This window comes from Astatotilapia calliptera, chromosome 13, assembly GCF_900246225.1.
Source record: "Astatotilapia calliptera chromosome 13, fAstCal1.2, whole genome shotgun sequence".
Lineage (NCBI taxonomy): Eukaryota > Metazoa > Chordata > Actinopteri > Cichliformes > Cichlidae > Astatotilapia > Astatotilapia calliptera.
In genome coordinates this window covers 28,281,809-28,307,791 of record NC_039314.1, presented here as the reverse complement: position 1 = coordinate 28,307,791, position 25,983 = coordinate 28,281,809, and the positions used below count along the sequence as shown (strand labels likewise).

General features: G+C 40.4%; 2 protein-coding genes across 10 annotated transcripts in view; one reads left to right on the top strand and one right to left on the bottom strand.

Annotated features, from left to right (window-relative positions):
* The window catches only part of kif20ba (kinesin family member 20Ba), a 67,785-nt gene extending 50,706 nt beyond the window's left edge, over positions 1-17,079 (bottom strand). For 4 of the 8 annotated variants that reach the window (XM_026189913.1, XM_026189917.1, XM_026189916.1 and 1 more), the window contains exons 1-14: positions 16,184-16,305; positions 14,666-14,771; positions 10,161-10,250; positions 9,772-9,894; positions 9,438-9,576; positions 8,161-8,345; positions 7,003-7,054; positions 6,632-6,832; positions 6,398-6,509; positions 4,498-4,569; positions 3,927-4,073; positions 3,043-3,205; positions 2,535-2,687; positions 2,304-2,420 (exon numbers count right to left, since the gene is read on the bottom strand). In XM_026189913.1, the coding sequence (XP_026045698.1) occupies positions 2,304-2,420; positions 2,535-2,687; positions 3,043-3,205; positions 3,927-4,073; positions 4,498-4,569; positions 6,398-6,509; positions 6,632-6,832; positions 7,003-7,054; positions 8,161-8,345; positions 9,438-9,576; positions 9,772-9,894; positions 10,161-10,250; positions 14,666-14,771; positions 16,184-16,290 (1,767 nt within the window). In that variant the 5' untranslated portion in view covers positions 16,291-16,305. Of the gene's footprint in view, positions 1-2,303; positions 2,421-2,534; positions 2,688-3,042; positions 3,206-3,926; positions 4,074-4,497; positions 4,570-6,397; positions 6,510-6,631; positions 6,833-7,002; positions 7,055-8,160; positions 8,346-9,437; positions 9,577-9,771; positions 9,895-10,160; positions 10,251-14,665; positions 14,772-15,355; positions 15,526-16,012; positions 16,120-16,183; positions 16,306-16,697; positions 16,849-16,997 lie in introns of those variants that run through there. The other 4 variants (XM_026189918.1, XM_026189919.1, XM_026189921.1 and 1 more) reach the window with 3 other exon arrangements.
* A 5,856-nt stretch (positions 17,080-22,935) lies between these two features.
* LOC113035326 (uncharacterized) lies at positions 22,936-25,077 on the top strand. 2 transcript variants are annotated; one of them, XM_026190831.1, is made up of 5 exons: positions 22,936-22,996; positions 23,660-23,815; positions 23,971-24,164; positions 24,287-24,336; positions 24,464-25,077. In XM_026190831.1, exons 2-5 carry the CDS (start codon positions 23,729-23,731, stop codon positions 24,532-24,534), a joined length of 402 nt encoding a protein of 133 aa, XP_026046616.1. In that variant the 5' UTR covers positions 22,936-22,996; positions 23,660-23,728; the 3' UTR covers positions 24,535-25,077. The 2 variants fall into 2 exon arrangements, with proteins under 2 accessions (XP_026046616.1, XP_026046615.1); XM_026190830.1 differs by having other exon boundaries at positions 24,287-25,077.
* Positions 25,078-25,983: the final 906 nt, after the last annotated feature.

Sequence of the window (25,983 nt, the reverse complement as noted above, 5' to 3'; positions counted from 1 at the left end):
AAACCTTTTCACACAGTTTGATAATCCTCTGTGGACACACGCTGATGACTTCTTATTGCATTTGACTGAAGAGCATAATTATATTCAGTCGTCCACTGCAGACATGCACGTGAGGTGTAATAGGATAAACCAGTCACTGTTCAAAAAAACCCTTATTTCTCTCATACTGGGCTTCCGTTCATTCACCCTTTGGTGTGATTGGCTGCCCCTCTCAGACAGAAGAAGGCTACAGCTGCGATCAGAGCTTTCTGCCTTTAGACCTCTGCAACAAACCATTTAAAGGAGTCTGATGAGGTTTAGGTACAGACTGCCCAAGTTTCACAGTTAAATTAAAAATGAGAACTTTGTCAAATTATGAAGCAACATTTTTGCAGAGCGTTCATATCAAAAATGTTCCGTGTCCTTCTGCACGTGATAGACAAATTAATTTGAGGCTGCAGAGTCACGTTCGAGAGCAAGTACGAGCAAAGCTACTGAAGTCAGCACGTTTCTCATACAGCATGTACCCCAAACTGCCATGGAACAGTCGCACACATGCACTCACACTGACTCACACTTCCACATCTGTCAACACACATAAAGCATCCTATGAATGTTCAAACATTCTGTTACCCACATGTTTCTCACAATTTCACTCACACACACACACACACACACACACACACACACACACACACACACACACACACACTCTGATGTTACCTTTCCATTTTAGAAAAACACCTGCAGCTCAGTCACCACATGAGGAGCAGAACAGGCCGATAAATCTGCACTGCACAGTAACTGTTTAAACAGAGTGCTGCACTGCTGTTCTTTTCTCTGATGGTAAAAATCAAGTTTTATGTCTCAGTTATCCATACTGACAGAAACAAGTTGGTATCTTCTACCAGGTAATTCCAGGACCTTTTCTTATCGGTTATGTCTACAAAGCTATGGGTGTAAAATCTTCATACAACTGTTCAGCACCCGTTCACATGTTTCATCCAAATCACTGTGGCCCTGAGAAAAAAAAAGGCTGGTGTCCATCCCTGCTGTGGACTCAGGTAGGGGGTGTGAACATAAACTGTATCAAATCCATTCACACACATATGGGACGCATCCCATTCTTAATCCACACCGTTTAATTTGATGTCGGCTCACTCTTTGCCACTATGAGAGTTCCAGCTCTTCTGGGAAGCCTTTCCACAAGGTTTAGGAGTTTTAATGGGAAGTTTTGAGCATTCTCCCAGGAGCACATTTGTGAGGTCAGACACTGATGTTGGACGAGAAGGCCTGGCTCGCAGTCTCCGATCTAACTCATCCCAAAGGTGTTCTGTTGGGTTGGGGTCAGGACTCTGCTCAGGTCAGTCAAGTTCTTTCACAGCAAAACTCACTCATCCATGTCTTTTCTGGCTTTGAGCACCGGTGCAGTCATTTTGGAAGAGGAAGGAGCCATCCCCAAACTGTTCCCACAAAGTTGGGAGCATGAAAATGTCCAGAATGTCTGTGTATGCTGAAGCATTAAGAGTTCTTTCCACCCCCACACTGCAATCCCCTCTCCACCAAACTTTCCACTTGGCACGATGTAGTCAAGTACTGTTCTCCTGGCAACCACCAACACAGACTCGTCCACTGGACTGTTAGATGGAGAATGGCGATTTGTCCAGTGGCGGCGTGCTTCACAGCACTGCATTGAGCTAATCTGAAGGCCACGTAAAGTTTGGAGGGCTGTAGTCACTGACTGCAGAAAAGGTGGCAACATCTGAGCACTAGATGCGCACTTCCACAGCATGTCTTTATCCTGTCTTCCTTCTTTCACCCCAACAAATCACAGCAGATAGCCCCGCCCCTCCCTGAGCCTGGTTCTGCTGGAGGTTTCTTCCTGTTAAAAGGGAGTTTTTCCTTCCCACTGTCGCCAAAGTGCTGCTCATAGGGGGGTTTTTCTCTGCATGTGTTATTGTAGGGTCTAGCTTACAGTATAAAGCACCTTGAGGCGACTGTTGCTGTGATGTGGCGCTGTGTAAATAAAATGGAATTGAATCACGTAGCTCAGCAACTGCTGACTCTGCTCTGTGTCGCTTCCACTTTGCTATAACACCACTAACATCTGACTCTACAGTCTCACAGTGATTCGAACTATGCAGAGCTCAGTGGTCTACTTTAGCCCCAGGGCTTGACGTTTGACACACCACACCCCCCGGGTTTTTCCACAGTGAGGGAAGGTGATACTCTCTGCCACCAGTTTGGCTCCACCCACACAGCACAGCTACACCTTGAGGGCAGCGAATGCTTCCAGATCATTGATGAAATAAAAATGTGCTCACCTGATGCGTCTTCTTACAGACGAGAATTTTATCTTCACCGTCTTCTTCGGCTTCGGCCTGATCCGTGGTGTCCATCATCATGCTCTCCTCTTCCTCACACTCATCATCCTCATCCTCCTGGATAAAAACATTTAATGGAGATTTATGTGACAATAAGTCAAGCCAATTAAAGATGTAAACGACATGAAATACTTTGTAAACCGCGGTGAGGAAGTGATCTCTTCGTCCTACCTGTACGTCCTCCAGACTGCTTTCAAAGCCCATCAGGGAGCTCGTCCTGCTGCTCCGGAGAGCTTTACTCTCCGTGCTGTTCATGATGAAGGACACCTCACCGACAGACCTCTGTGGCATGAAGGGAACGGGTTTGGAGGACAGAACTACAACCTGAAAACACACAAGAAGAAAAAGGTAAACTAAATATATGATGTTTAATACATGTGAGAACATTTGGGAATTTTACCAAGTGCCATAATCTGACATGGTAGGTTAGATATGAATGTAATATGAATAGGTTACAGTGACACACAGAGGAATACAACGACTGCATGGTTCTCTTGCTGCACAGATTGTCACAGATTGCCACGTGGAAGATTTTTAACCGTTCAGCCTGTGGACTGTACTTTTCCACTTCTGGGTGGGTGGGTGGGTGTGTGTTGGCACAGTTTCCAAACAGAGGGATGACTTGCAGACTTAATGCAGCCCGGAGCCCACGAACAAACACAATGAAACATGTATGAACCTTCTGCGCCACAGCAGAGAACTTGAGGACGTTGAGCGTCTCGTCGTACATGGAGGCGCACTGGTTGATGTTGATGATCATGCAGGCTTTACCCCGACCACAGAAGAAGCTCTGCAGGTAGTGGGTCAGCTTGCTTTCTCTGAAGGGAACGTGCTGCAGCAGCCTGGAGGGAACGGGCAAAGAGTACAGAGCAGCTTCACTGTGAAACAGTAATGCATTTTTATAACACATGCATCAGCATTAGCACTTGTGTTTGTGTCCACTACCAATGCATTGTTCACACTCCTTTAAGCAGTGGCCTCCAGCATTCTCCAGAGAAGCTATAGTAAGCATTAAACCAGACTGCAAGAAGATTTAAAATCAGGCTAAAACGAGACGAGTTGCGGATGTCTGCAGTAATTCTGTCATTTTTAACCATACAGCAGACTGGATCATTAATCCTGCAACATTTGAAAAAGATCTTTAAAGGCATCTGATGCTTTTGTTTGTCACACTTTGAAAAAAATGCAGGTCCAAAGCAGCCAGTGTCCTGGCTTCACTTTCCTGAGATAAAAACAAAAGTCCACCTTTTACGTACAGCGTTCATGCACCATCTGCATTTAAACATTAGTTTACTCTGCTCTCTGCTCCTCCCTTCACCCTCAGCAGCAGCTGCTCCTCTCTGAGCAAAGTTCTGATCGAGCTTTCTTCCTGTTCAGAGGGAGCGTTTCTTTCCCACTGTTACCAAGTGCTCCCTCGCATGATTGTTGGGGTTTCCCCTCTAATATTGTAGGGATATTTAGCCCGTGACAAAGTGTGGTGATAAGTGTTGTGATTTATGATATAAATAAAACTCAATATCAACCAAAGACAGAGAGGGAACGAAGGATGGATAAAACTCTCACTTGGCCTGCTGATTGTGTCTCAGAGCATTGATGCATTTTCCCAGAATGAGCAGCGACGTGTTGATGTTTCCTGCTTCTTTCAGACGCTCTCCTTTGTTGTGAGTCTTCGCACAACGCTCAGAGCCAGCCAGGTCACACAGACACAACCTGAAGACACAAACAACACAGAGCATACTTTGTGCTGAATCTAGATAAAGCCAATAAGGTAGTCTATGCTAGCAGCCACAGCAGCATTTACACGTGTGCACAGTGGGCTTGTGTTGCTTTGGAATTTCTGCTGGGTTTCTGTCTTCCAGTTGATTCTTTCTATGCCAGCCTTTTGCAAAAAAACAGTTTCATATGTAGTAACCACAAATGCATTGGAGGAAATGACAGTACTGACACGCAGTTACATTTTTAGGAAAGTGCATATCAGCTTACGGCTTACCCTTCCCAGAAGGATTTGTTGTTACAACATACATATGATATAGATTTGACAAAGAAGCTTAAATCCCACCTCACACAGTTATTTTTAACTATCTGAGAACACATCAAACACTCGTTTATGTGCTCAAACACTGGTTTTACTCACTCGCTGACAGTTTGGACCCTCGGTGTCCCGACGTCCTCAATCCTCAAAATTCGAATGGAGAAAATGCTGTGGCTGCACGAAGAAGAATCACAGCACACATTTCAATGAAAAAAGAAAAAAAGCAGAACAATTTCTCGGTAACAGATCCGCCCTCTCGTGCAGTTCATGGGGTAACGGCCCAGAGCAGGCGTTGCTTCATATTAAATACATAATTGTAGTGAGGTCTGTAAAAGCTCTTTTCTTTCTCACTAGTATATATTGCCTGATACTGACCACTATGACTGACTTTGTCATGTTTAATGATGTCAGAACCTGATCAATCTCGTGCTGTTTAAAAGTCTGAAGTAAAACAAACGTGGAGTTCAGTGTGCAGAGTCTTAAACTGTGGAAATTCACTGCTGCAAACACGTATGACACCGAGAAACGTTCATTGCATGTTGCATGAAGGAAAACACTGTACAAACACAAGTTCACTGGACAAAACTGATCATTCCTCATTTTAACTTTGCATTCAGTTCTGTCACTTTTGAAAAACCTTGTTGGTCAAAGGGCTGAAATGATGTCAGACAGACTAAAGTATTAGTGCTGCCTCCTTAAATGACTCAACTATTCACCACTGATGAAACCTTTAGGCTACATCCACACGTGCACGGGTATTTTTGAAAACAAGATTTTTCCTTTAAAAAAAAAAAAAAAAAAAAAACCTGTCCACACGTGCAGTTCTGAAAAAAAAAAAAAAAAATCTCCGTCCACATGTAAACGCTAAAAACGAAATGCTGGCCAATCAGAAGCCTAGAAGCCTGGGAGGGAAACAGTAAACAGGGTTTTGTACCCTCACAAAACCTTTTTCTGAACAGGCAGATAACTTTGTTACTTTTCAAGTGCCTTCATCATTTCAAATGTTAATAACTAAAGACAGTATTTTGGTTGGTGTAGACTCACATCTTAGAAATGAATAAAACACATAAATTTAATTTTAAAAAAATTAATTTATTCAAAACCGATGTTGGGATTTGGGTCGTGAGTGTGTCTGTGTTGAACGTAGAATCTGACACCTCTGCTTTTCTCAATGGAGGGACATGTAAGCGTGTAAAACTGCAGATGGTCAGATCAACAGCATCAGTATTTTGTCTCTGCCACTGTAGAAATTTATGTCATTTAAACAATAATGTGGCGTAAAGCGTGGCATCAAAAACGACGCACACCTTTGACGTTTCCTCGTCCACACCTAAACCCAAAGTCTGAGCACTGGGCTGCCAGGACTTTCTCCATAACACATTCATTCACATTCTTAGAGCACCTACTCCAAAGAGTCTCAGTGCGGTTGGTCCACACCTGAGTGGGATCACTGCGTTCACACAAACGAACCACAGTTCATTTCACACGTCCTCAGGTGTTTTTGAAAACGCAGCTTTTTCCATGCGTTTGGGCCTTTCGTCCACATATAAACGCCGTTTAAAATCACTGAAAACTGAGATTTTTTAAAACGTAGTTTTTGCGTTTACGTGTAGAAAACAGATTTATTCACCCGACGTCAAAGCTGTGCGCCATGTTATTGTTTACATGAGACGAATTTCTACAATGATGCTGTTTTCACACACAGTCACTGTGCCTGTATTTAGACAGACTGCTTCTATGCGCCATCTTTGTTTACGCTTCCCCTCCCAGGCTTCTACACTTCTGATTGGCCAACATTTCTACACAGTCAGGATTATTTGGTCACCTGCTGCTTTGGCGTGTTCTTGACAGTCTTTGACTTCGTGTACAAGCAGATGGAGATATATTTCCAAAACTGCACGTGTGACGGGATTTGTTGACATCCACTGTTTATAAAAAACACCCGTGTACATGTGGACGCAGCCTCAGCCTGGGTCTAAATGCTGCAGCCTGTCGTCCTCACCTCCTGCTGGACAGGTGATTGAGTCGAGTGGAGGAGAAGCTCTGGTTCTTCTTTCCCAACTTCATCACCATGTACGCCTCTTCGGCACTGTTGACCTGAACCCAGCGCAGATCTAGATGGAAATACACAAACACAGCGTACGAGTCACTGAGAAGGCTCTCCTACATTCTCATAAGAAAACTTACGATAAAGCTGACATTTAGTTCTGCTTTTACTTATAATTTTAGATTTGACCTTTGACGAACGCGTTTCCCTTGACATCCTGCGAGAGGCGCAGTGCGGTCCTCCTCAGGGCCCCACCAGGCGCCACTTCCAGGAGGTCGTGAATGTTCTCGTTGTAAATTTCACAGAAAGAAACCCAAACAGAGAACTTGGTGTTAGCTTCCACCTCCAGTGAGATTTCATCCTCTGCATTGGTCCACAGCATGGAGGTGCCTGCAGCAGACACACACATTTACACACACACTGTACCATCCCCACTGCTTTTGTAAAATACATTCGTGTCTTGGAGCTTGATCTGTAATGTTTGTCATAACTACAACATTAATATTAACAGCACAGACATGTTCAGTGTTGCATGCGCTACATTAAAATGTAAAACTTGCCTTCAATGACAGTCCTGTTGGTCGAGTTCAGACTGATGTTGCTCTTTGCACTCTAAAGCAAAAATAATAAAATATTATAAATACATAAAACCATGTGTGGCTGATAAGCAAGAGCAGACAAAAACCTTTAGAGAAGAGTTCACCACATGATTGAGATTCACCAAAGACTCATCACAAGCTTTAAAATGGTTTACAGGATGCAACAGTAAAATAAAACCACTCCTGCAATTCTGAAAACCACTTTGTGGGTTCAGAGCAAATATTCAATCTTGCAGTGCTGTGCAATGCTTTCTTTGAGCCGTATATTAACACCCTGTTAGAGCCCTGCTGATATTTGAGTCTAATTGCAATCCTGCGTTCTTGTGCACCTGTTTGTTTTCTCCCTCTCTGCTCACGAGGATCTTTGAGTGTCCGTCTGCAGGGCTCATTGGTGTGCATGTTGAATGGTTCTGCTAGCACCTGGCTCTTCCTCACATCCTACTGTTTAAAATGTCCCTTGTTTGTTTGTTATTCTGGCCTCACTTCCCCCTAATGTGATGAAACTGTGCAGCAGACACTGCTCTATAGAAGGTTTTTAATGGTCCTCTGATGATCATGTGCTGTGTGAGGCGTAGCTGATACATTTCTATATTTGACTGCAAATATGTGTATGAAAATATTGCCGACAAGCTCCAAAAAAACAAAAACAAACAAACAAAGGTAAAACACAGCTTCAATTCTTTAAAACACAACAGAACAACGTTCAAAACCTTCCAGAACAGACTATCACTGATTGGCCCCACAGGGTGGGTGTCGGGTGTTCCCACAGCAGAGTCTTTCTTCACTGTCAGGAAATACTTCCTACAACATGTTTATGACTGCAGTCACACACACACACACACACACACACACACACACACACACACACACACACACACACAGCAGAACTTTGTGCCGCTCGAACATGCCGCATGTGAAGGACTCAAAATGTGGTTTTGGTGTCAGGGTCACAGTTAGGTTGTGGTTAGGTTTAGTTCATTTTTGATGGTTAAGGTTAGGGAAAGTATTATGTTACTTAGGTGTCCCCACAAAGATATGAAAACACAGTGTGTGTGTCTGCTCACTCACACACACACACACACACACACACACACACGCACACACACACACACACATTACCTCTTTTAGCTGTCTGAGGAGGCTTCGCTTGAACAATGCTTCCTCCGTCTGCTGCTCCACAGTGAGCCTTGTGAACTCTCGGCAGCGATGCGGCTTGATGCTCATTCCAGGGAAAACCTTTTCATTGATGCTGCTGAAGATGACATCGAGAGACCTGGGCAGGATGCCAGCGTCAGAATCCGGACCTTGAGTGACACAAGCATGATGATGGACTGTGACACATCGACAGGCAGTCGAGTTTTATTAACTTTCAAAGTCAGTCAGTTATTAACATAGAATAAAAGTCATAAAAGTATGAAGTGTTAAATCGTGACGTGAGAATCACATCAAGGGATGAGAATCAAGAACTGGTTCCCAGTAGTTCAATTCCTTGGAACTGGCGATCTCCTTGCACTGTGATTGGCTGATTTCGTGGAGTAGTATAATGAATGACTTTCGCCTGGGAGTAATTAAGTAACTTGCTGCATCACTTTAGCAAAAAGTATCCTGTGCAATACTTTAAGTAACAACTCCAACACTGATCACAACAAAGAGCACAAACAGGCGACCACACAGCATCGATGTCTTTGAAATCCTGCTGAGAGACGGTGGCGACTTTTAACATGGTGAAAACAAAAATCGATAATGAATCAGAAACCAGCTAAATTCTTATCGATTCTCATCGCTAATCAAGGGAATGAATGTACAATTAATTTCTTACAGTCAAATCCATCATCATCAACCAGCCAGCCCACACACGTTTGTTAGCCTTTACAATAAAAACTCAAAACACTGATTCTGATCTCACTTCTACAGGCTGCTCCACAAGCCTGAGCATGAAAGCCATACAGGCTGTTTAATGAGATCAAATACCTCCAAAGGAAAAGAAAAGAAATTATTTTTTAAAAGGAAAACTCAGCGACTCTGTCGAATAGTCCTGGCAGTCGTATATAAAAGTGAAGCTAGCTAAAGTTTGAATTGCGACTTGATAGGTAAAGCTAGTAAGCTTTAACTCTTGCACATCAATTTTAGATGAGTTAAACAGCTCAACTGTTATTTCTTTTTTTTTTAAATGTCTTTCCATGTTAGAGTATAGAGTTCATCAAAACAGGTTCAAGACAGCAGCTGGACGAGATCCAGTGTTGAAGACAGTGGACTCACAATCATGAGTGTTTGTTGCTGTTACACTGATCCACCACAAGATGGCATCAGTCAGATGGTTTTCATACAAAACTGCAAAGCAACTTTGCCTGACATAAAAAGTGATGCACTTCAGGACATGAGGGACTGCCACATACCGAGGAATGTAAAGGTCTTCCCAGCATTTGTGACTCCATAAGTGAAAACCAGAGAGTTTCTGCCTTCGAGAACATCTTTCACCAAATCCTTCACCGTGCCTGCGAACAGCTCCCTCTGTGTTGTCTCAGGGCCATACACCTGTCCAAGGAAGGAAAAAGGCACATCTGTACTGACGGTAAACTTATCGTCTCATATTTAAATATGAGGAATTCTCCAACATTCTGGCCTGAGACTGAGCAAAAAAGACAGGGTATGGATCATTTATAAGGAACATCAGAATCTTTCTGTGGGCATTGATGATAAAAACACTTTGTGACACCAGGAAACACCAACCTGAGAGAACTGGAAGTGCTGTCCAGTCTGTGGAAAAGCTTTGTCGGTGCTCAGTCTTGCTGAGAGGGACGAACTGGGAGGCTTGAGCAGAACTGTGTCAGGGAGCTTGATGGTAACACAGTCCTGTTAGTGAATGAATAAGTAACAGGAGGAACACAGACGGGGGTTATTCTGGTTCAGTTTACATTCACTTAACATGATCTGCAGAAGCATCAGCAGAACCTCATCATTCTGACACTGTGGAAGAAGTTCTCCACCACAAAACAAAGCCTGTTCTGTTTATTCGATGGCCTTTGAATTCGGTGTCTGCACTTTGAACACAAATTCAGTTCCAATCAATATCCAGCATATTAATTACTCTCACGTCCATGACTTCATTCTTTTTTTACCTGAGACTCTCCACTGTTTGTCTCTGCTGAGGTGAAAGGTCGGACTCGGAGGTAGACCTGAAGGTGTTCTTTCTCCTCGGTGCAGGAATCCTGCAGGAAACATCGGATTTCAGTGAAAAATCACAAAGTGAACGATGAGATTTTTGGTGTTACGTTCAGTTTGCACAACAGGCCATGGATGGATATGTAGGTGTTTATACATAAGGTTCCATTAACACTTCATTATTGGTTCATAATCAGTTTCCTCTGTGGGAAATTGGGGGCCTGCACATGTTTTTAACATCAGCAAAACAGTTTCATTACCTCCGAGTCTGAACCTGAGGCCTGCACCAACACCAAGGCTGAAAGGTTAACATGTTCATTTGTGCTGTAAACTTTTCAACATGGGAGCCTACAGGGACTGGACCACTTCTGGAGCCTCTAGTGGCTCTTAGAGGAACTGCAGTTTTTGGCTTAATTCTTCACATTGAGAGTTTGCTGCTTGCCAAATCCCAAAATGTATAACCAAGTACCTAAATATCTTAATAGTCAAATATATGCATCTTACCCAACTCAACACACTGAAGAAACAGAGTAAATGAAAGCTTGAATTTGACTTGGGTGCAAAAAAGCTCCACTGTTTCCAGTTTAATGTTTTAATCTTACCTAAAATGTAAAAACATTACAAAAATGTGGCAGCCTGGCTGGTTGAAGGTTCTAGCGGTCCCTGCCAGACTAAAACACCTAATCCCATTTCCACATGCACTGCAGTCCCAAACCTTCCCAGACACTGGTCAGAGGCACCGACACAAATGTCGCAGCATTTTTTGTTTTGTTTTTTAAACACACCAGCTCTGTTGTACAAAGCCAAAACATCGCATTCCATGCATCAGCTCCACAATACATTATATTACAAACGTCATGCATTTATATTCCTTGGTGCAATGAGACAAGCCCGGATGTCTGAGAGCCACGCGTCAGCCTCGGATGATGATTTTGTACCTAAAAAGGAGCTACTTCAAACACGCTGAAGAAGCTGGTGATGTGAGACCCAGATGTAAACAAATCACACTAGTTACACTTCATATGACAGGAAAAGTAAACAAGTGGGGTTACATATTCAGTAAACTGACACGTCAAATTTGGGAGTGTGTAAGGATAGAACGTTTACATCATTTACGTTTCCTACTGTCTGCAAACGTCAACAAATCACTGTTCAGTAAACTTTCTTGAAAAATCCTGACATAATTTTGTTGCATATTAACACCACATTCTGCCTCCAGGTCTCCCAGCCTCCCACCAACAGTCGCTGAACAATCGTCTGTGGAACAGTGGACTATGTTACTTATAAAGTTTCAATCCATTCAGTTTAATGTCTTAGTCTTAATATAATTTACTGTTACTATGTTATTCATTTAGTATTATAATTTCCACTTTTTTGTATCCTTAATTGAATATTTTTTTGTCTTTTATTGGTTCCATCTGCCACCGAGTGGTTTTTTCCTCCCTTTCACACTAAAAGTATGAAGCCATAAGAACTTGAACTCTTGGATCTGATTTAGAATCCATCCGATTATTTAACGATATTCAGCATTATTTCTTCCCCTTTCTGCACTGGCTGCTCTGTGGCCGACAGAAAAACACATCATTTCTATTATTTGTTTCATTTAAGAAGGGCCAGTGAACAATGTTTAACATGTACATGTGAGTGCATCATATAAAAGTGGCATGTTTTTTGCCCTTATTCTTCCTGGAGGGTACAGCCTTTATATAAAAATAAATAAATAAATAAATAAATAAATAAATAAATAGAAACAGGAAAGATAGACTTAAAACAACATAAAAGAACAAGAAAGCACACAAAGGGGCATTTGCATGGCTAAACTGGAGAACAATGACAGCCTCAGACTGCACACATGAAGATAAGTAAACCACTAGGTAAATGCTGCAATGTTGTGATAAACGCTGGCTTATATGGGGTCATGTGATTTGCTCTTTACCTTAACCACATTAAGCATTTTGAGGCGACTTGCTGTGAATTTATGCGACATATACAAGAATGAACTGAAATTAGGAAGCAGCAGAAAGGCAGAGCTGTGACAGTGCAAACAAGATTATTTACACATAAATAATACTAACCAGGCTGAAACATGTTATTAGTGTTTGTGTCCAGTTATATCAGTCTGTTCACATGTAATGCAAGTTGTTTGGCTGTCAGATAAAAACCATTTATCTCAAATATGCTGCCAATCAAATGATGCATTTAATGTCATTAAATGCAACACTGGGACAACATTTCTTGCTTTCTAAGAAACAGTGACAGCAGCGCTGCCATTTTTACCAATATTTTAGACACGTTTCTGGTATCTGTACAAATACCTCTGAAAGAGGAGAGAGCGGATGTCTCCCATCAGTCTGCAGCAAAGTTTAAAAGGAATTCAGCCAAATTGAAAGATGGCTCAACTAAACTAAACTAGTTCGTCTGCATTCTGACAGCTTTGGTTTTAACGTTGTCTTTCTTCGGGCACATGTGGAACCAAGAGCCGGGGGATGGGACCAGTGAAAGGATGCTTGTTGATCAGGTGGTTTGATAAAAGACTCTTGATGGCTTTTTAATTGCAATCACAGTAAAAAGCGCTGCTCTCGTCCACTTTAGAAAACTTTATTCTCAAACTCCACCCGGCTTCATCTACTCAACATCTCCGTCACTCCCTGCGGGTCTCTAACAACCAAGACTGTGGCTTCAACATAATCTACAGCAGTAACTTTCACTGCTGTTGTGAAATCAAAAATGGAGACAGCTGGGACTAAATCTGCGAATACTTTTTTTTTTTTTTTAAGTGCTAGAGTCATCTATTTATAGCTGAAAAACTAATTGATGTATTTGCCCCGTTGAGTCCTTCACCACCAGCATTGTCCTCCTGCTGAACTTTCCACACCTCTGAGCAGACTTTCCTTCAGTTACCTCATACGCTTCGGTTACTGTGAAAACAATCCACCACTTTGGCTACGTTCACACTGCAGGCGAAAGCGCATCAAATCCGATTTTTTGACCCTATGCGACCCATATCCGATCATGGTCTGACAGTGTGAACGGCGCAAATCCGATATTTTCAAATCCGATCTGGGTCACTTTCGTATGTGGTACTGAATCCGATACATATCCGATGTTTTAGAAAGCGACTGCTGTTTGAACGGTCAAGTCGCATTAAATCCGCCTTTTACGTCACCGACACAAGACTGAAGCCAATTATCAGCGCCCGAGAAGACATCGCGAACGCTTCCTGGCCATCCAGTGTGGATGTCAGTGAAACTGTTGGGAAGACAACGTAAACATTTTATTTGTACTGTATAATCTGCAGATTCTGACAGAAATCTGCAGCTATCATTTGAAGCACCGCTCCTCTAAAACAGCAATAAGGATCATTATTAGGTTATTTACATTATTATGTAAATAACAAAATAACTTAAAGCAAAAATTGGGAAACGTGAAGACCGAAGTCTTTATATTAAGGCCATCAGTCAAACAATACTGTTTGCTCTGGGTCTAAACAGAGCGCGTTGTGTGTGACATCTTCTTTTGCGCATGCGGGCCGCTTTGAGCGTTCACACTAGAGCGCGTTTGCTGTCGCATTTTATTTGTAGTGTGAACGAGCAGACAAAAAAATCGGATTTGATCAAAAAATCGGAATTGAGCATCAAGACCTGCAGTGTGAACGTAGCCTTTGTTTCACAGGCAAACTTTAGCTGGCCATTCAAATCCCCTGACATACTTACTTGTTTTGGTTATTAGTCCCATTTAACACTGCTTCTGAATAGCAGTGTTCCCTGTGTTAACAAATAACACACTGAATGACTGGTGAACTGTTTTAGTCTAAATTTGGACACCAACATTAAATTATTATTTATTTGACAGCAAATATATATCAGCTCCTTCATTACTACTAATAACAAGTCAGTATCAGTCCAGGAAAAGTTACATCAATGAAATCCTAGTTTTATTTGTAACATATTTAATAAATTATCTATTTTCAGTCAGTTATATTCAGTCACTTTAATTTTAAAACTGTGTATATGATGTATATTCTGTGTATTTATTATCTCACTCTTATTGCCTGTTTATGCCCCGTCTTTATCTTCAACATCATGCTGCTCTGTTGTATCTTAATTGCCCCTTGGGGATAGTCTTTCTGACGGTGATTGTGATTTATATTTTTTTATGTACAAGGTTTTGACTGCATGGAGACATTTGGGGTGCAGTTATTGAAGAATTGTGGATAGAAATGTTTAGAAAATGGCCCAAAATAGGCTGAATCTGTACACATTTCTGTTTAATAGAGTGTGCTTGGACCGATTCTTAGGCACGAAACCCCCAGGTGTACAGCCAAGTGTGCGCATGCTGCTGTAAACACTTCATAATGTTTTAAACATAGTAGGTACCCCGTATCACGTTATTTCTGTCACACAGTCACCCGTATGGTCAACACAAGCGTTTATGTCAGCACTGTATAAAAGACCTGGTTTACCTGTGAGTCTGGTAAGGTGCCAACTTCTGATAAGTGCGCCCCTTTCAAAACGTCAGCTGCTACCTGTTCCTGCTTATCAGCCTTGTCAGGGCATGATTCCATCATCCTGCAACAACAACAACAAAATGAGAAAGCAACTGTAGATTTAAAAATTAACTGTCAAAATAGCCCACAGGGCTAAATGATCACACATACACATCTCGCTGTACAAAAACATGACATTTATCAATTTAGTATGGTCATCAAGTTGGTGCAAATCCCGCCCTTCAAAAAGCAGGCGTTTCAGAGGGTCGCTGTGAATTCGGCAAACAAATAAATAAACAAAAGAAGTGAGTCAGCTTCGTTAGCCAACGACTGATTAGCTCATTGCTACGATTTAACTGCTAAGTTAGCCAGCTAACAACAATGGTTAGCACTGCAGGGGAAAACACCGTAACAATAGATTTGTGAGCGTTTTTGCCAAGTCACAGCCAAACGTCATCACTGTATCATCGACGTCTATTCCAGACACTCGTGCACTTTTCATTGATGTGTCACAAATTTCTGATTAGTGCCACTCTTCACTTGACAAGGAGCCACACCTGTCAGTTAACAATCACAACACTTTTTAACAAATGTCCGGTATCTTTTCCGAAACAGGAGTCGGACAGTAACCGTTACATTGGGATACTACTCGACAAACATACTCACGTTGCTGTTATATCTGGAACATCGGGCGCTAAAACAGAAGAATATTCTTTTCTATGCTAACCAACGTAGAGCTAAACAAAATAATAGGACGGCGCTCTGAGTTTGAAACGAACCAATCGGCTTCGACAAGAAACTGCACATGCGTGCTTTGTGTTGCGTTCACATGTAAGGCGTACAGGCGGATATTAGAACTCGTAAATAAACCAGCGGAGATCTCTACATGCGTCTGTTATCAGGCTGTTATCAACCAGTTATCATATGAATGGTTATAATACAAAGTAAACAATTAAATTGTTAAATTAGCTTATCTAAACAAAACATTTAATTTAGAGTCATTAAAACCAAAATACATCAAAATCTCGCTAGTTCAGGATTAAATGACGTGATGAAGAGTTAATTTTTGGTAGATGGTAAAATGAGAGGACAAAAGTGAATTTAACCATCTGTTATGCTTGGGCTTAGTGAGATACGGGATTCACGATGTTCGTAATCTGTAAACAAAAACTCTATGTCACAAAAGGGACCTAGTTTTAAGAGACCTGTTAGTGGTCATAATGTTAGGCCTGATCAGTCTAAGTTTCACATGATTGTGTACCCCAACAGGAAATGAACTTCTTTGTAATGCTGAAAATCCAGAGTTGCTGGAAGTTTACTTACTAATCCTCAATTCTTGAGTCACTGTAAAAGGCCTACAGCTAAATTTAATGTGGGCTAAGCACCTTAGCCCAAACAAAATGCGTAGAAGAGCTCTCATCACACGATGTACAGTACAGTTCTAAACGTATTCACTCACACATTCAAATCATTGCATTCAGGTGTTCCAATTACCTCCATGGCCGCAGGTGTGCAAAATCAAACACCTCTGCCTGCAGACCGCTTCTACAAACATCTGTGAAAGAATAGGTCGCTCTGAGGTGCTCAATGAATTCCAGCATGGTACCATGATAGGATGCCACCTATGCAACAAGTCCAGCCACGAAACTTCTTCACGACTAAATGCTTGGTGGCATGCAGGCTCAGGTTTTCAGATCGGCTCAGCTTACTTCATATCACGGAGCGAGTACTAAAAAAAGTACCTGGTACCTAATAGTACTAGCTAATGGAAACCAAAAAACCGAGTCGCGCTGAGTAGGCACTAGTGGAAAAGGACTATTAGTGGTGTTATAACAAAGTGGAAGCGATTAGGAACGACAACAGCTTAGTCATGAAGTGGTACGCCAAATAAAATCATAGACTGAGGTGCATATATGCAGCTTTCTGCTATATTGCTATATTCATCACTGTAACAATTGGAAGAATTTCACCTGATTATGCCATTTATTTTCCTTTCCATCAACTCTACCTGAGTTTGTTTCTGTTTGGTCCTTTCATGAATTTTCTTTTTCTCACGTGGAAAGGCTCCATTCACAAGCTGCTGTCATCTCTGTGCTGCGGAGAACACTGCAGCAGAAAGAGCTGCAGATAACATGCTGGTTGTTGATGTGATGACTTATCTAATACAGACAAAAGGGGGAAAACAAATTACAAGCACACTGTTAGAAACACAGAGAAATCCAGCAAATCAACCCTCACAAATATTAACTGTATTAAAAAAATGTGCTTCTGGATGAATGGCCATAAATTTCCATAAACACTCCTAAACCTTGTAGAAAGTCTTCCAAGAAGAGTTGAAGCTCCTATAGTAGCAGGGACGGGGGGATCATATTAAACACTACTTATTAAGAATGAGGTGTCACTTACGTTTATATGTTTTGCACCTGTTGTCAATTATCTTTTTAAAACAGCTGCAATGTTTTTACTATTTTGTTTCTTGACTGTATATTTTAAATCGTCTCCTCTGTTCACCAAAGTAAACGTGACTCTTTCCCAACTTTTGCTGCCATCAATGTCAATTCTAGAATTACAATCAGACAGCTAAGATTATCCACATCTGGAAGTGAAATATCAGGCAGTACTTTAAGCATACAGACATTTCACAGTAAGTGCTAAATGAATGCAGACTTTTAAAGTCAACTTTAAAACATTGTATATAAGACTATCAAATAAAAAAATGAGGTGCCTTATTTTAGGATTCCTTCACTATAATACGTTATATAAGACAAAACATTTTAATGTTTCTTACACCTAATGAGACAAAATGTAGGAATAAAATGACTCCATAGATGTTCATCAGGAAAAGACAAAGACTTTAGATGGTCTTTAAACACTATGTGCACTGTGTGCTTAACGTTCCATATGATCTTCCAGGACAATAACGTGACATGCTCCAGAGGCGCCTACTTAAGGACTGACAAACCTCAATGAAAATACATTAATGAAAAAGAGCCCTCATATGTTATCTTATACTGAAAATTGGATATGCTTTTTAAAAACAAAATATGTATGTAGGATATTTTCATCACATACACCATAAATGCAGAACAAGTCATTCTCTTAGAATTACGATGCTTTACAACAGCGGTCTCCAACCTTTTTGCGCCACGGACCGGTTTATGCCCGACAATATTTTCACGGACCGGCCTTTAAAGTGTCGCGGATAAATACAACAAAATAAAACTAGTATCGGTACCGAAAAAAAGATTTATTCATAACACACGTGAAAAGACCCAGGAAAACCGAGTTAACGATAAAAACGATAACAAAATAACGCTGAAAACCGATAAAAACCCTGAAAACCAGACATTTCACACCTGAGCCTCAACTCTCGCGGCCCGGTACCAAACGACTCACGGACCGGTACCGGTCCGAGGCCCGGGGGTTGGGGACCGCTGCTTTACAACACTGGGGGCACACAGTTACACCTTTTGCTTTGCAGAAAGACACAAACACTTTCAGACAGGAGGACAATGTGTACTTTCACATGTATGGCATCATCATCATCAAACATTTCTGCACAATCCGAGTTTCAACTGTGTGTCCACGCTGGACAAACACAAACTTTTATTAACAAGATGAACACTGTCACAGTGATGTGTGGTTACTTTTGCTCCTACAGGAGATGGTTTTTCAATTCCTCATCGCCTCCATTTTGTATTTATATAATCATGTTTATGTTTTGTTCAGAGGGAGAATGTAATCTGTTCTGTCTGTCTGTTTATTAGCTGTCCATAGTTATGAGGATATAGTTTTAAAGTTTTGAATCATAGTAGATATTAATAACAGCTCAAGTTTAAAAACAAAAAAGAAGCTCAAGCTTGGCTCAAGTTCACACCAAATATGACGCCACCCCCAAACTTAATATTACCAACAACTTTTCATGGATCGTAACAACTGATTGGCCTTGGAGTACATGAGTGGTTCGCACTAAGCATTTGACTTTGACGTTAGTTAATGTCATGTGAGGCCGTGGTAGGCAGCAGGCGGACCCAAATGCAGGACTCACACACAAAAAAGTGAACTCAAAATGCAAGCACAAAAAATGAACCAAAATCCTTTAATTGAAAACTAGCAAAAGATTACTGAGAAACTAAAACTAAAAACTCAAGGAAACCTGGGACAGGGACCACGGAGAGCCTTTCACACACGATGTGACACAGAGCAAGGAAAACACAGGGCTAAAATACACGGAGGGATAACGAGAGAATGGGACACATGAGGAGAGTACACCTGGGAGTAATCAAGCGCAACAAGACCTGGGGAAGCAAAAGACACACTGAGACACAGACTTACAAAGTAAAACAGGAAACATAACACATAGTCGCGGACTTTACAAGGGAATACGGCTGACAGGGGAGACAGAGCAACCATGGAACACAGAGACAGAAACCAGAATACTACGAACGCTAACATTGAAACCAAAAGACTAGCAATGATAAATACTGACAAAAATAATGCAAAATGCAAAACTCAAAACACTAGGTCACTGACCCAGGACCCTGACAGTTAAAATGTATGTATTAACCAGTAATATGTACTCACCACAGTTATCATATGTGTACAGATATACACATATGATAACTGTGTCAGTTGTCAGGTATGTTGACTTTCTTTCCAGTCCTTGGATTCAAATGTAAAATGGTCAATGGCCTGTACTTAGTATAGTAGTGATGGGATTTCCGGCTCTTTCGGCTCCGAACCGGCTCTTCAGGTTGTTTTGTTGCTTTAATTAATTTATTATAAACAATAATATAAAATTATGCACAAAAGGAATTATTAATGTAAAAAAAAGTGGTTTTATTTATATATGCTTATATATAAATACACGTGGTGGCCCCTAGAGACAAAATACGTACAAACTCCAAAACACATTTCTAGCGTTAACTGAACTTCCTAAACAGAGCTACCTAGATCACTTAAATTACACAACTGAAAGCATGAAAGCATATGTGTATTGTTTGTGTATTTATACACAAGCACTCATATATATTCAAATAATTAAAAAAATCTTTGTTTACCTATTACTACCACACACCAAATCGGTCGTTGGTACTTGCTGGCTAGTGTAGCCTCTATGAACAAAAGCTCAACACTGCGCCCAGCATCCTGGAGCACTTCTGTTGTGTTTTGTACGTGTTTTGTCTGTAGGGGCCACTGTAAATATACTTTTATTTATTCACTCCACATAAAATGTAATAAATAAATCATATAATACAAAAACCAACTAGTCACAGTTCAACTTTGAACTATTTAAATTTTCAGATTTTCCTTTTAAACAAATTTAAAATGAAACAACACAAAACACTGCAAACCACAACACAATTAAATATAAATTAAAATATGAAAACGAAAAGAAGATGCATATTCTCTGTCATATGGACCTGCATGAACAAACTTTCTGAATCCTTTATCATCTGCAACTGAAAATAGTTGTGGATGATTACTATACCTTTCTAATCTAATGTGACGTTGTTGTCCCTGGCTCTCTTTCTCTCTCTCTCCCTCCCGCTCTGTTCCTGTGCTAATGCGAGTGTAACTTTGATTTTTTTGTCAAAATTGACATTGAGCAAAATCAGTAGAGATATTACGAAATAAGCACAACATTTTGAAAGCAGCTGACATCCAAAAGCCCCTACAAACACATCCATAAAAGCCTGTCAGGCCCTTTGTGATAACAAATGTTGCCAAATTAATAAATACCAAAACTAAAGATATTTCCTCTTTATTGTGTTTCATTTAATCTTCCAATTACAGTTTCAGGTCCCCCTCCCTCCCAGGTCTTATTCGCACGCTACACCAACTTCCTGCCCCTCACCTCCCCACATTGAAGCAGCTGCAGAGAGCTGCAAAAAGCAAAGGAAGTGAAAGTAGGTTTCTGTATGATCCAGATCACGGTAAACTGTTAAATAAACTATAATTTCAAATATCTGTAATTATTTTTGGGGTTTCTGCAAAGTGTTTCAGTGATTTTACAAATTCAGTAGTCAGGCAGTGTTTTGCACCATCAGAGTTAATCATCATAGTCAAGTCACTGTTTTGTGTTGTGCTGGAAGACAAACGTCTGCTCAGCCTGCAGGACCACCTGAAGTTAAAGTTGAATTTATCAGAGATTTGGCATCTTCAATGCCAACTATTAAACCCGAGTCTTTGATCCCCATGATAGAACAGAGAAATCCCGATTCAGGAGACATTTATAATTCTTCATTCAATCCAGGACTCTAGACTAACTTTTTGCCATGGGCGCACAAAAGTTAGGCGCACTCAAATTTTTCAACCGCATCGCTTAACACCGCAGTTTTACATGTGCACCTTTGGGGGGGGGGGGGGGGGGGGGGAAGTTGCAGTCCAACTAACACTCTTGTGCTTAAAGTGCTTTGTCAATATTTTAGAAAATGTTAAACTTAATCATCATCTCGGCTCCTCTGACGACCTGTTTGCTGTTGCATGCTGCTGAAAGGCAGTGTTAGAGGGGACAGTTGGGCAGTGCCTTTATTGCAGCATATAATGTGTTTTCTGGATACACTGTGCTTTTTCAGCATTCAAAGATTGATGGCACCGTGTCAGAGCACTGGCTATGGATTTCAGACGGATCAGGCCTTAACTTGACAAAAAAAGTTATTAGTAGTTAATTAATAGTTTTTTTCATCTTTTCTTATTATCTCATCTACACCAGACTCTTCAACCTCTCACTGGATCCCATCCTGTCTAAAATCAGCCACAATCTTCCCAGTGCAGAAGAAGTCTCCCGTCACCAGCCTGAACGATTACCGCCCCGTGGCCGTCACGCCGATAATCATGAAATGCTTTACCATCCCAGTCTACTGTGTATGTGCTGATCAAGAGTGAACATTTCACATTTTGATTAGACACTGATTTAAACATTGAACCTATAATTTATTCTGGCTTTTACATCTAATGTTCAACAGCATAAATTATATAAATATGTGAGGTTTTTATTCAAACACTAAACCAACTTCCTGTCTGTCATTTACATCCTCACACTGAAACATGGATAAGTTCAAAGAGCAAATGAAATGAATCTAGGTCTGATAGGTTTGTAGCTTGAACCCATCCGCTGGAACGTTGAAGGCAATATAATTACACTGCAAAGCAAGACACAAGTAGGCAAAGTTCTTCATGTTTCTCGTGCACGGGAGAGAACCGGACAGGCGCCGTTCCTTCGCTTGACCCCAGTTGCTCTCGTCCGTTCTCCCGTAACACTGCTCTTTTATTGAGGTTACATGAATATGCATAGGTTCATTAACATATGACGTCTACATACAAACAAAGAGTACCTTGCCTGTGTGTGTGTTGGCGTATGTGGTGGATGTGTGTGTGTGGTGGATGTGTGTGTTGGATGTGTGTGTGTGGTGGATGTGTGTGTTGGATGTGTGTGTGTGTGTGTGTGTGTGTGGGTACTGCTGATCAAAGGATCATAAAAGCACACAAGCAAACATCCTTGGTCAGGAAGAGGGTAGACCCCCCCCTCATCCTAGATAACACCGTGAGGAAGTCCAGCAGTTCATTTATACACAAAAATCACTTAGACTAGAACAGACGTAACTACGTTAATCCTACCATAAAACAATAAGAGAAGGTATGACCTCTCTCGTGCTCCCAGGATGTGGGTGTGCATTCTAGTGTGGAATACACACCAAGCCTTTGCAGCCTGTTAAAGATCACACACAATTAATTATATGCCTCTAAGTATACATGGTTGAATATTTGTAAGCATAAATGACAATCAACAATACAAACTCTAACAAGGTCTGTATATAATCATGAATTCATGCTGAACTACTGAATAAACTGAATTAAAAAAAAACTTCATGGTAAGTTAGTTGTTTGAGTGAGTCCTCATATTCATGTCTTGTTTCCCATTTTGCTGGAAGAAAGGGAGCCTGCTCAGGGGTGGGTGCAAGTGTTGTTTATTTGACATATTAAGTGGAATTATTATATTTAAAATTAGAATTAAGTAAAACTTCAAACTAGGCACTGGGTAACAGATTATAGAGAGATAGAGAGAGAGAGAGAGAGAGAGAGAGAGAGTGTGTGTGTGTGTGTGTGTGTGTGTGTGTGTGTGTGTGTGTGTGTGTGTGTGTGTGTGTGTGTGTGCGCGCGTGTAGGGGTGTCAATGGGGTGGAGCATATGATACACCCCAGGCAGTTTCCTTGTTCAGATTCACTCGGAAAATTAAGTCTGTGAATCGAATCTTCATAGCCTTCATTTTACCAACTAGCTGAGCTGAAAGTGGCCCTGAAGCAAGTAAGTAGATACAAACCTTATATTCTGTTTTTATAATGTTATCACAAAGCGCTTTTTATATAGTGGTAACTATATTTGTCTATATTCAGTTACCAGTCGAATAGATAAGATAAGATAAGATAAACTTTATTAGTCCCACACGTGGGAAAGGAAAGGAAGTGGACAGTGCAAAAGTTATATAGCAAAATTAGAATACAATAAGAATAAAATACTATATAAAGTAGAATAAATAGAATAAAATATACAATAGGATAAAAATTTATACTTACAAGTTTATACTTTTTAGCACCTAATGGATAAAATGTTCATGTTACATTATTAAGTATTACAGTTACATTACAGAAAAAAATACTTGGATAATATATGTTTTGCTTGTGAATGTACTACTGAAGTATTTTTGGACAGTGAATTTAAATAGGTGTAAAATTGAGGTTTGGTGTCGCGTGAGCCAGTAAATTTCTTCTTTAAGGCCTGCCTTTCCATTCAGTTTAATTTGAGTAAACAAGTTTTGAAGGACCATTACATTTTTATCACTTATTTTTGTTTTTATCAGTCAAGCATATAGACTTTCCATCTTTTCCAATGCTTCTGTCCAGAATTTAATGGCTACAAAAGAACATTTTTAACCTTCCAACTTTTCAAGCATGCTATTCCATTCAACAGGTTATTTTCTGAAGAAAAGGACGGATATTTCTTTTACAGCAACTCCACCACACACAAAGTTAGATAAAGATGGAGAGTTTCGATGTGGTGATGTGGATGGACATTACTGTCTGCCTTTTTTTGACTATATTGCTCATCCTTTGGCTTTTTTTTGTGGTATGTAAGAAATTATTGGGATTGCTTTCTTTCTGTGCCTCACTCTATGTTTCATTGCGTTAATGTGACTTAATAATTAATTATTAACTTATTAATTAATTAAATTATTAACTAATTAACTAATAAACTAATTAATAATTTAATTTTCCCTACAGGTACGAAGGGAGCAGGTTCTGGTCACCTACTACACAAATCTCTTATTCTCCAATCTAATCCAGTTCAGTGTAATGATCTTTTGGAAGTCAAAAAAAGACCATGAATATTACACCACTGAAATTATTTTTATCGGTATTTACATCTTTGGTGTGATAGCTAATCTTGAGTTCAAGATGTGCATTGCTGCTGAAAGGTATCTGTCTGTCTCTTTGTGCATTTACATGTGTCTGAGCATTACATTATACTCTAAAGAGTCCTTAAACAGAGAAATGTTCCCTGTGATATGAATGCATGTCTGTCTGTTTTGTGTTTCAGGTGTTTCCTCATCATCTGCCCACAGATGAACTGTATCAGACAAACTAAAGGTGCTTTGCTGGTCTCTGTTCTGGTCTGGATCCTTTGTGTTATCACTGCACCTCTTTGCTTAGTTTTGAACCAGCAATTTCTCATCACTATTTTGGTCTTCAACCTCTCACCTATGTTTATCCTCAGTTTTGCTTGGACCCTCAGAGCTCCTCCTTCTGCCACCTCAGTGCCCACAGACGAAAAACGAAGAGTTTTAGGAACTTTAGTTGTGTTGCTGCTTAACCACTTTCTCATGATCTTTCCCATGGCCGTTTGTTGTACTTCAATATTTAAATATCGCATGGACTTTCCGTATAGTGTTATCAGCTTATTTCTGCTCAGTCCTTTTATGGACTTGGTTCTGTTTGTTTTCATGCGTAAAGGGCCCATTGATACATTGCTGGCACGTCTGTGTTTCTGCGGTATGGACAACATTGCAGGAGATCTCAGTGTGACACCAACAGTGACAACACCAGTGTGATAATCTGACTGACATAAAAGGAGAGAAACGTGCAGGAAACAGTGGGAGAGATTAGAAATGATGAAGAAACAAACAAAAACCATCCTTTAATAATCCATGAAATGAAATTCAGGTCTAGGTTTTAGTGGTGGTGCTCTCAGTGGAAGCTCTGCTCTTGTTAATAGTGTTTGATACTTCATATCCACATTGTTTTTTATCTGCCAATAATATAGTATTTTTATATTCAATATGCATTATGTGATGTCCCTTTGTAAATTTGGCTCTTTTTTATTAAACAATTCCTTGAAGGCCACATATTTATTTTCTGGACAGCTTCCGTTTTCCTTTATGATATTTGTATGATTTGGTTGTGGATGCATAATGCTTATATCACAAAAACTTTTAAAATGTTATGTTTTATATTCATTGTAAACTTAACCTGGAGGTTAAGAAAAGTCAGTTTTTCATTTAGCCTATTGTTTGCTGGGTTCTTTTAAAATCATTTCCAGTCCTGTCCTCTTAACCTCAGAGGCCAGTGTTTTATCAAGCTCTGTTTTAGCCTCGCAGCTATACAAATAAAGTGTATTAGGCCTTTCTTAAGCCTTTCTTAAGGTGTTTGTGGCTGGGATGATTTCTCTGGAAATGTGAGACAAGGCTGAGCAGCAGAAGACACCTTATGGTGTCTTCCTAAAAATGTGAAATTAGAATACTACCCACAACAAGGAGTATATACCAGTGGTCCCCAACCATTTTTGCACCACGGACCGGTTTATGTCCAATAGTATTATCACAGACCGCCCTTTAAGGTTAAAATACAACAAATACAACAAAATAAAACCAGTACCGATACCAAAAAAAGAAGATTATTCATAACACATGGGAAAAGACCCAGGGAAGCGGAGTTAACGATTAAAAACGATTAAAAGATAACAATTAAAACTGATAAAAACCCTGAAAACCATTGATTTCACACCTGAGCCTTAACTCTTGCGGCCTGGTACCAAACGGCTCATGGACCGTTAACGATCCATGGCCCGGGGGTTGGGGACCGCTGGTCTATACTACTAGGTGCATTTTATATATTTAAGGGTTTCCTATTTAATATTCAGGTTTTTTTGTTTCTTTTGAAACCCTCAGTCTATTTCAAAGAGGAGAGTACATGCTCTCACAGTTTTCCCAGGCTTGCTCATATGGGGGTTATATGATT